Source organism: Pholcus phalangioides, unplaced genomic scaffold (genome assembly GCF_987345545.1).
Source record: "Pholcus phalangioides strain wild (caught in Gottingen) unplaced genomic scaffold, Ppha-v1.0 ptg000032l_1, whole genome shotgun sequence".
In the NCBI taxonomy this organism is placed as follows: domain Eukaryota; kingdom Metazoa; phylum Arthropoda; class Arachnida; order Araneae; family Pholcidae; genus Pholcus; species Pholcus phalangioides.
Window position 1 is genome coordinate 4866284 of NW_028301622.1, and position 12047 is coordinate 4878330.

Consider the following 12047-nt stretch of genomic DNA (forward strand, 5'->3'; position numbering starts at 1 on the left):
ATAGCTGATTTTCTCCGAACTGATGGATAAATCATAATAGATCCTGAGGTTAGAGAATAGACAAAGAAGAATGCGTACGAAAATAAATGAAGATTCATATATACATGACAGATATTGATAAGAGAATACGTTAATCGAGAGATACTTAATTATGTACCAATCATCAACAGGGAGATAAGTGAGTGGATTCAGATCGAATGCAGATTTTAGCATCGATCGATAATTATTATGTCAGTTTTTGGTGAAATAACGACGTAATAAATTGACAAAAAGAATTGGGAAGGTATGGAAAAAATTATATCATATAAGTTAATAAACTATCGTATCAAACTCAATGCAATGATACAAATTGAAGATTATTGCGGACCCTATAAATAGAACGGTCAGTTTTGGAAAAGAACAGCCGATTTTGTCTGTACTCATCTCATGGATAGATCCTGGGATTATAGGATAGACAAAACAATAACTACGAATATAAATCAAGATTCACAGACAAATGGCAGGTATTAATAATAGGATAGGAATACATGATTATACCAAGTATTAATAGATGCGCGAATAGAATAAGCGAACTAATTCAGATCCATTGGAGATTCCAAAATCCATCGATAATTATCGAGTCAATTTTTGGTAAATTAATGACTTAATGAATCGATGTGTTTTTGAGGAAGGACTGTAAAGCTTTTGAATTAAAATAAAATATCTTAAAAATCCCAATCTAATTATACAATGAAGGTTACTACGGCCTATGGATGGAATTTTCAATTTGTATTCTACGCACACACACACCTATATCTATCTGAGCGAAAGACCTCCAAATGTAGATTATTTCAGCACCATTTTCTCTCTCTCTCTCTCTCTGCGATATTTTCCATGGGAAAATGGTCTCCATTTTTTTTAGGAAAACCACAAGATTAGATAACAGCAATATGAGGTCTTTGTAGACTTGTGAGAGCAAAGCCGATTTCCCCTCTTGACCTTAACTCATGGATAGATACCTGGACAACAATGTAGTCAAAATAATACGTACGAACATAAATGAATATCCATACACATATGACATCATTAAGACGATAAATATACATAATTATATCAGTCATAGGGGGTTGAAATCAACTGCAGATTTCAGAATCAATCGATAATCATAGAGTCGTATTTTTGGTGAATAAATAATGTAGTAAATATATTACTTTTAAGAAAAGAAAACTTTTGGATAAAACTTGAAAATCCAATGTATTGACACGAGGAAGATTAGTACGGGCCTAGGAATGGAATTTTCACTTTTTTTTTTTCTACTTTCCTAACTTATCCAAGTAAGTGATTTGAATATTTATATATAATTTTCTGACATTTCTCATGGAAAAACTCTTAATTTTAATAAGAGAAACCACGAAAAAGAAAGAGATCGATTGGATAATGAAGATATGAAAGCTATTTAACACTAGCAAAAGTATAATAGACAATTTTTTTCTGAACTCATCTCACGCACAAATCCCGATACATCCTCAGATTACAGGATCGACGAAAGATTGCGTACGGACATAAATGAAAATTCATATCTACATGGAGAAGTATCAATAAGAGTATAGAGAAATACATATAAACAGGGGTAAGCGAAAACGGGTTCAGATCAACTGCAGGTTTCAGAATAGGTCGATAATTCTAAACTCGGGTTTTTTGGGAAATTAATGACGTAATAAATTTCGACTAAACTAACAAAACGAACTAATAAAATTCACTAAGACGCTTTCGAAATTAAAAAATATATGTCATAAAACCTCAATGTGAACCCTTAAGATTAGTATGGGCCTCTGTAAACAGGATTTTCAGTTTTTGCTACAATTTTTGCGAGTTATCCATGCAAGAGATTTCAAAATGAAGAATATTTTTGTAATACTTTCTGTGATATTTCTCATGTGGCCATAATTTTCACTAGGAAAAACCACAAGAAAGAGAGAGATATATTGTGGGTAATAATAATATAATCGTTATCGAAGACTTGCGAAACCATAACCGATTTTCTTTGAACTTATCTCATGTAAATTTTATTAGGAAAACCGTAAGAGAGGAAGAATCGGTTGGTTAATGAGAATATAATACCTATTAAACACCTGTAAAAGTACAACCGATATGTTCTCTGAACTTATCTCATGAATAGATTCTGATAGATACTGTTAGATCCTAGAAGTAAAACTATAATTTGAACACACGAATGTAAATAAAGATCCATATACGTACATGGAAAGGTATTAATGAGAGGATAGAAATAAAAATTAATTATACCAATTATCATTAACAATATTAATAAGCCAATTATTAAAGATTAGGGATAAGTGAATGAATTCAGATCAGCACCACATTTTTTTAAGAATCGATCGACGATTACAGAGTCAAAATTTCTGGAGAATCAACGACAGTAAATTTATTATGTTTGAGGAAAAACTGGAAAGTTTCCGGAATAATAAATAAATACCATAAAAACTTCAACCTAACGATACAATGGAGATTAGTATGAGCCTAACGATTGAATTTTTCAATTTTTAGTCTACTTTTTGTGACCTATTTGCTCAAAAAAACATCAAAATGTATAATATTGATGTATTACTTTCTTATATTTATCACCAAAAAACGGTCCCAATTTTAGTGAGAAAAATAAGAAGAGACATATGAAAGGTAAAATATATGTTAAAAGTCCCGTCCAATGACATACATGGGTACGGATCCCTGCCGCGGATGATCCGATCATCCCCGGCATAGGAAACTAGGCCTACGCCGGCGGTCACTCGACCGTCGGTCCTCTCTAAACACAGCAAAGAATATCATTTAACTGCTAAAATAAGACCAAATCGGCACCTACCTGTCATCGTAGGCAAAATCAGCGGCGAGAGTGTTCCAATACAGGATCAACGAGAGTCCCGAGATCACCACAATCAAAGTATATTCCATTTTCTTGGTCACTTTGTCGGTGCTCTTGGCTGCTTTAAAAGTGCTGCTGCGAGCGCTGCTCAAGTTCTGAGCCTGCGGATGATGGGACTCGTGGACTCGCCTCGCCTGCGCACGCGCACTGTGTTTACCCGCCATGGCTGGTGCTGGTGGTGGTGGTGGGGGTTTCTTGAAGGGACCCACCTTTCTCTACCTTCTTTGACGTATGTTGTCTGGAGAAAGGCTTCTTCAAAAAAAAAAAAGCCCCCCCCCACTTCAACCCCCCCAACAATATTTAAGTGGGGGGTCTTTTCTTGTGAGACGAAATAAAAAGAGGATTTGTTCCAATAAGCACTTGACAAGGGCGCCGATACGATGACGTCTCCTTGACTTTTTCTTTTTCTATGGAATTTTTATCACATTCTGTAAAGGAAAAAAGATATTTATGTTAGATATGTGGATAGAAAATATTGGAAATGTAAAATAATGATCGATAATGCCATGGTAATTTCTATCCTATGATGATCGGCTATAAAATAAATTAGTTATTGTTTTGGATGTTATATTTTTATCCCATATACGGTCGAATCCCGTTATAACGAACTCCAAGAGACCGGAGAAATCACTTCGTTAGAACGAAATTTCGTTATAAAGGAATTCTAGGTTTTTGCATTGTAAACTTATCTGAGGGATGAGAAAAGTTTTCGTTGAAACGAGATTTTCGCTATAACGGTATTCGTTAAAACAGGATTCGACTGTAATAGAAGTTTCTAAGTCCATGGAACCACCGGGGGTCCGTGACTTTGTATAAGCGGTCCGCGGGATCATTATCATTCGCTATTACTATACGAATGATGCATTTTGTGATGCGAAATTGTAATTTATTCAACTTTTTATTAAAAAAAAATCATTTTTGATTTTATGGGAGGGTTGCTTCGAAATGGCCCCTCTGATGTTACGAATGTTCCCCGAGGAGCATTGGACTTTATTACGGGGGTGTTTGTGACGTCTAGAAGGTTGAGAAGCACTGCCATAAAGTTTTTTTAACCTGTGGTCAACTGACCCCCGGGGGGTCCAGGAGTGCTTTGCAGGACCCCGACAGCATTTTCATTTACTTCCATTGATTGGAAGACACATTTAGTGCTGAAAATCTGTGATTTATCACGTTGCTGAAATTCAGTTGCATTCCGCTTTACTACAAGGCATTTTTAATAAAAAGTCGTCCGTATATAAGGCAGTTGGTTCCCAAAATGTGCACCGTGGTTTTCAAGTAAAAGGAGATACATGTTCCTCGAAGGAGGGTGGGGGGAGGGTAGTGGTTGTCCACCTCCAACTACCCGCCTATATCAATAATGAATTTTTTTTGGAGAACGGGGAGAGATGTAATTGTCCCTCTCTGCCCTACCAAGTATGTGCCTATATCTTCAGGGGAGTCGGCATTCTTTTTGAGGAATGTTATGATGAAGATATTAATTTGTATCGTAGTATGCATTAGTAGGAATTTGGCGGACAATTCGCGAAATTGTTGCTGCCATGAAAGCTGCATTGACGGACCGGACACACCCCGCTGCACTCTTAGAGAGATATCGAAGAGAGACACAGGTAAATGACCACTAACACAAGAGAGCCAGGTTGCCTGAAGACAACTGTGGCAAGAGCATAGCGGATTGAAGTTAGTTACGGTAAGGAAGTAATAGAGATGTATTATCACTTTGGTAAGGGAGCAATGGATAAATGATCAGTAAGACAAGAAAAATAAGTCGTCTTCTACCCATAGTTAGGGAACAACTTCAAGGAAACCACTACGGCAAGGGACAAGAAAACCCTACGCCTACACCAAGACGGCTATGTCCAGGGAACAGCTTCAGGAAGACCACTAAGGCAAGGGTACAACGGGGTAAATGCTCAGCAGGGTAAGGAATACTGGGGTTGAAGACGACTGAGGTATGGTGACACCTTCAAAAAGATCACTACGGCAAAGGATAAACTGGTAAATAAATAAGGCAAGAAAGCCGCTATATACGAGAAGAGAGTCACATATGAATGATCACTTAGGTGAGGACAAGGGAGTGGTGGATCAAAGATCACTATGTCAAGGGAACAGTGGGGTTGATGGCTACTACGGCAAGGAAATCACGGATAAATGATCACTAGGGCAAAAAAAAAGTCATGGCAGTGGTTCTCAACTTTTTGAAGCCCACGGTCCGGTTAATTTGGTTTTTTGCGAGTGGGAGACTCGGTCATACACACGACCAATGTAAAATAAATGGGAAAAACTCACGGCCCGGTTTGACCGATGTCAGGGGCCCAGCAGTTGAGGAAAAACTGGGTTAACGCAAGTCAAGTGAACCGTGGGCTTAATGAAACTGTGGTAAGGGAGCAACGGATTCACCAGGCAAGGGAACAGCGGCTCGAAGACCACCACACGGCCGGGGAATCACGGATAAATTACCACTTGCGTTAGAAAGTCGGGGTTATCTTGGTTGAGTAAATTAGTTCATTAAAGAGGACACACATTTAGGCCCAAAAACCACGGAGGCCCTTTGCTAATTTCTTAATTTCTCATGCTGGAGAACTTAGTAGGCTTAGGGCTTATGTAGAAATACTTAGCGGCGAATAAAAAAGTTTAAGCATTTCAATACATTCCTTAAGAGGGGGGGGGGGAATGCGGCCCTTATTTTTTACGGGCCCGTGCAACCACACCCTTCACACCATCCGGTTAATTATTATTATCAATGCAAGCAAATAAAACTTTCTAGAAAGTTGTTGAATTTTCTGAGAATAAGTATTGTGTTTGTTTCAAAAAGAAGACAACTGTTGAGTCTAAAATAATGCTATTACGAATGCATGTTGAGTAAATGTTACATGGTAAACATGTTTACAGGGTAAATAAGCTCGTTCGGGAGTAAACATGTAGATTAATCGTTTCTGATAACAACATCGATTTCTTCTGTTTACTGAATAAACAAGAGAAACAATTTTTTATTGAGTAAGTAAATATCTCAATATATATTTTGTTTGGTTGATATTCATCGATAAATCTCAATCTTAACGTAACATGCATTATTACGTATTTATATACACACGATTATTTTTTTTTTTTTTCTCATCAACATGCAGTTTCATGTTTAATATTATTTTCCGTGGAACTGATTATTCAGTTCACTGGACACGAATACGAGAGTTTGGCGTTCAACACTTCACGTTAGCATATTCAATGACGTTTCCAATGATGTTTCTGTTGATACATGAATTGCCTTGATATTTGTATGTTATGCTTTTTATACGGCTTTATTTGAGGGAATGTTCGACATGTTATTGATTCATATTTGCTATCGAAATTATGATTTATATGTTGTTAATATATTTAAAAATTATCTCTAGGCGTTAAAAAACCTCAATAATTTGGATGCCCTTGATTGACATGGAGTTCCGTTTTCCCCTTCTTTGGCACTATTACTAATTCTAATTTACAAACAAGGCCAAAAGATTGAATTCTTGTGGTGATTTTTGTTTATAATTCTGAAATTATTTTAATTTTTTAAATTCTGATTTTTTTTGCTCTCACAATTCCGAAATTTTTACATTCAATTCCGAAATTTTTACATTCAATTCCGAAATTTTTACATTCAATTCTTAATAATGTGATTATATCTTCTTTTTTTTTTTTTTAAATTCTGCAATTATCTTTAAACCTGTAATTATTTCATCTTAAACTTTGAATTTTTTTTTCTAATTCTAAAATTATGTTTTTTTATCCTGAAATTTTCATTTATAATTCTGATATTATTCGTTTTGAGTTTTGAAATAATTCTTATTCTGTTCTCAAATTATTCCTTTTCATAATGATATGGGAAGATGATATGAAAAATGATAACATTTCTTAAATATTATATATATATTGTTTTTAGCTTAAAATTACTATTTTTTGACTCTGAAATTGTTTTTTTCATTCTAAAACTCTTTCTCTTTCTTTTGTTTTTCCCATTTTTAATGAATCCTAGGCATATTTTTTTGTTTTTTTGTGTCCAGGCCTTTTTTTTACAATTTTTGGACAAATGTATGCTTTAAGTTCAAGTTTTGATGTTGACCGTCCAAAAAAAACCTAATATAAACTCAGAATTTAATGGTCCATAAAATGAAATTTTTGAGTCCCGATCACCCGAATTCCAAGGTAAGGGAGAGAAAACGAGACGTTATTTTTCCGGATGTCCGAAAAACGTTCGATATGGTACGACAATGCAAACGGTAGGAGCGTTTGCTTGAATTCAGGATAGTAGAGAGCTTACTAGATCGGAAACCTTCGTGGTTGTGGCATACTCACGCGAGGAAATCAATTTATCAATAGGCTTGTAAGTGAATTCGCATATGATGTTAAACTCATGAGTGCAGTGAGGAATTTCAGCGAAATGTTCCGGACGTGAATGCGATTGCAGCATGGGCAGATGAACAGTGCCGTCTTAACGCATGGGCCCACCCGGGAACGGCCCGGGGGCCTCAGAAAAATGAGAAGTAGTTGAATTTTTCCATAATTTGCATGTTAGGGCCTCAGAAAAATCACTTCGCCCTGGCGCGCATGATGCTCTTAAGACGGCGCTGCAGATGAATAGAGCACGACTTCCAAGTGTTGACAAACGTTTAGTTGCTTTCTTAGGAATAACTCACGTTTCACTTACGATTTGTAAAACTATTTCGTATGGGATTAGGATCAATAATTTCATAAATTTCATTGGTGACCGACTGAGAGGCTCTTGACATTGATCTGCATGAAGAAATGAAATCTTCAGGGTTTAAAATATGAATTCAACAGCGACTGCCAGTCTTTGAAAAAAATCTTCACCGTTCTGTCATTAATTCCGATTTCAGTACCAGTAGTTAGATTACCTCAATAAGGCCGGGATTACACTATAAAATTTTGATAAAAGATCTTTTATAAAACTGAAAAAATTCAACCAATAAGCGCATCGGTTACAGTCGAGAAAATGCAACCGATGATCTTATTGGTTGAATTTCTCGTGTTTTACCAAAGAGCTTTTGCAAAACTTTTATAGTGTAATCCCGGCCTAAGATGAATTCTAAATTGAATATTTTTTATCCACCTTTTTCTCTGAATGAAAGTCCATGGAAAGAAAAAGGAAACAGATAAAGAATAATAATAATATGCAAATCGCGGTTTTTTTCGAGGTAGATACTTTTTTGACATATGCCTGCAACTGGAAGTACGCAGATGCCATTCGGAAGCAGTACAAGGGCTGGCTGACCTATCAGGTCAACGCGAGATGAACGAAGACCGTGGAATCCTCGGGCAATTTATGAATATTTCATGAAAGTTTTACCGTATAACACTCGCACACACATCTAGTGTCATCGCTAGATTATATATACAACAATAATTGGCTAATTACCCGAGTTAATTCTGGTAGATTCATTAGTGAATCGTGAACTACATGGTCTTGTATACAAGTATTTTTCGAATTGTTATTATCACTGTTGTGAATCCGGAAGAATCAATATTATGGAAGTTTCTAGTTACAATTCAGTTAAAATGGTTTTTAATGCTTTAATAATGCATAGGTATTTAATCAGTTTGGTTATGATTCCACGTAGAACTAATCAATATTACAATATAGTCATCAATCAATATTAATTAAATATATATATATATATTGTTAATGGATAATATTTATGGCAGCCCCTGTCCTCATGAATTGGTGATATGTATTTTGGTACTTTCAGTTGCATCTGTTCTTTGGGAAGGTTCGAAATCGACCAAGTGATGAGAACCTGGGTGCATTTGATTCTTCAGGTTCGGGTTGTATTTTTGGGGCAATTGGTGGATTCACCCTTTACTGCGATAACAGCTCTAAATCTGTCAGCTGGCCACAAACTTTGGAATGTTGGATCTGAGCAGGACACCATGATTCTCACGAAAGAGATAAGACCAATTCCAGCACAGACTTTGACCATTAAGCATTAGCCAACGTTCGAGCCTATCTCTGAAATGTGTTCATGCTTCTGTTTACTAAAAATTTCCGAGAAATTTCTTATAAAAATATTTCATGGTTTTTTTTTTTTTGCTTTTAAACAAAAAACTTGCTTTAATTCAAATGCAAAAAATAAGGAACTGATATAATTTTTAAATTGTGTAAAAAAATTTCTTCCCTCGTATAATAATTTGCAGAATTTTTGGTGTAGCATTTTATTTCCAGCCAAGGGTTATTTATTGGCAATAACTGGTGATTTTGCTGACAACTGGCAACATTTTGTTTGCAAAAGAAAGCGATGTCCCGTATGTAGGACCCCCAATTTCCCCTATTTTTCACGATATATCATAGTGATCACACCCTAATCTTAGTGAAATTATATAATTTTTTTTTGTATTTGAAAGCACCAAAAGCCGGTATAAGGCCGGCATTGCACTATAAAAGTTTGATAAAAGTTATTTTATAAAACTTAAAAAAGCAGCCAATAAGACTATTGGTTGCATCTGCGCGAATGTAACCGGTACGATTATTGGTTGCATTTTTCAAGTTCTATAAAAGAACTTTCATCGTACTTTTATAGTGTAAACTATAAAACTTGTATTAAGTCACTGTAAAAGTTGGCTAAAACTATTTTACAAGACTTGGAAAAAACAGCAAAATAAGCCGTTTTTGGATATATTTGCTCGAATGTAACCGATACGCGTATTGGTTGCATTTTTCAAGTTTTGTAAAATATTTTTATCTAACCTTTATAGTGTGATCCTGACCTTATATAATAAAAGTTTTATAAAATTATTTTATCAAACTTGACAAATGTAATCAATAAGTGTATCGGTTAGATTCGAACTAATATAACCAATAGACTTATTGGTTTTTTTTTTTTTTTTGAAAGTTTTGTAAAATATCTTTTATCAAACTTTCATACTATAATCCCGGCCTTAGTATATATTTCATGTTTAAAATGTCTTTGAAAATGTCGTTACGTTCACCTCGGTTGTGACGGACAAAGATGAACTTTCAAAAAATCGTCCATGTCGTTATAACAGAGTTTGACTTTAATCCTAAGCAATTGAAAAGCAAAAATTAATGGATTCACATTTACCACGAAAAATTCACGGTGGAAAATATTCTGAAAGTAAAATTCACCGGTTTGCAATCAAGAGATCGCGTAAGAGTGACTAGTTACAAAGGTTTTCAACAGCTGGCTGATGCGAAGATGAATTTAGGAAAGAAAGAAAATTCAACTGCCTTTGCGGGGAATCGAACCCACGTCCTTTCACTTTCCGGGTGAACGCACTAGACTACAAAGGGAACGAATCTCGCAATCTATCCTTAGAGTTAATGTGCACTGAACGGGGCCGTACATGGACGGTCGGACCTAACTCAGGCCAAAGCTCGCAATTGCTGACACTGCTACCAGATCTCTACTTATCCCAGGATTATGTCACTCTCCGCTATCAATACAAAGGTAAACTTTGGATAACTCGCCCTCTGGGGGCAGTGCTATCAATTATGAGCTTTTTCTCCTGAGTTAGGTCCGACCGTCCATGTACGGTCCCGTTCAGTTCGCACGAGCTCTAAGGAGAGATTGAGATTCGTTGCCTTTTTTCTCTCTCTCTCTGGTCTAGTACGCTCACCCGGCAAGTGAGAGGATGTGGGTTCGATTTCCCGCAAAGGCAGGTGAATTTTCTTTCTATCCTAAATATATCTTCGCACTAGCTCCTGTTGAAAACCTTTGCATGGATAGCGGAGAGGGATTAGTGAGAATGTATAAGTGACCGCATTAGGGATTGATCAAGAGACCGAATCAGTCAGCAATGAGTGGGCAGGAAGGTGAGAAATTGAATAAGCGGGTGTGAGTATTGAATAAATAAGTAAGAGAGTGAGAGGAAGAGAGTAATTTTAAGAGCACGAGAGCAGTGAGCACATGCGTGAACAAGTGAGTTATTGAGAAAGAAAGTAATGGCATAAGCAATAAGTTAGTGAGCGAGTGAATGACTTGCTCGTTCATTTTCTCAACCGCTCACTGCCTTACTCACTCATTTACTCACTTACCCGCTAACTCGATTGCTCGCTCAACCACTTACTCAGTCACTGTTTGCTCGCATCCACTCACTCGCTCTCTCATTCACTTACTCGGTCACTCGCTCATTGTCAATGTCCCGTCAATAAATATTGTTTATCTGCGAATTTTACCATCGATTAATTTTCCTTTCGGTGAATTTTTGGGACATGAATTAATTAGGTAGTTAAATAACCTCTGTATTTGAATATACAGGGTGCCCCATGTATAAATCCGTAAACAGTTAACAGTTAACACCGATTCCTTCAGTTCAGAGAAATTGAAGGAATCGGTATATTTGAATTTGTGTGTGTGGTTTGCTAAAAATATATCCGCACAAAACGCAGAATTATTTTTGGCAGAGAAAAAATATATATATAGTTCAAATTTTTTCGATAGAGGGTGCTGCACCCTCACCACCCGAACATTTCTTGAATCTCTTCTATGTCCAAAACATTCGTAAATCTACAGCCAGCGATTCGTGACTGATGTGAAGCACCTTCACCAATAGTGCTTTATCCACCAACGTCAAAAAAAAAAAAATATATATATATATATATAAGTAACCAGTCACAATGAACTTTAAATAGAAATATATATATATATATATATATATATATATATATATTTCTATTTAAAGTTTATTAGCCCATTTTTGACCGCTCTTGCAATTCTTGACCAAATCGCACAATTTTTTTCTGTATGATGACTGGTTACTTATGTAACATATTTTCGAAGTTTCTCTCAAGAAATTGGACGTCAATTAAGCATGTTTTTCTTTGTAATTAATGTAAATTTCCAGTTAATTAACTTTCCAATTGATATAAACTAATTATCTTAAATTAATCAAAGTAATTAATAATTATAATTTTGGGAAATCTCATGTACCATGTAATAAAAAAATATTCGGGAATTTTTTTTTCTATTATTAAGAAAATTATTTCTGTTCATGGTCAAAGAAAAAAATCGAAATCTGTAAAATTTCTGAAAATTTGTTTTTGAAAAATCATAAAAAGAAAATCAAATTTCATTCTAAACAAATTTTAAAAAATACTATGACACTCATTAGAACTTTTAGT

General features: G+C 35.5%; 1 protein-coding gene across 1 annotated transcript in view; it reads right to left on the minus strand.

Annotated features, from left to right (window-relative positions):
- Positions 1-12047, minus strand: part of Tmtc2 (Transmembrane O-mannosyltransferase targeting cadherins 2) — a 432809-nt gene that overhangs the window by 210799 nt on the left and 209963 nt on the right. The window contains exon 3 of the mRNA XM_089253117.1: positions 2858-3345. Within this exon, the coding sequence (XP_089109243.1) occupies positions 2858-3081 (224 nt within the window). The 5' untranslated portion in view covers positions 3082-3345. The remainder of the gene's footprint in view (positions 1-2857; positions 3346-12047) is intronic.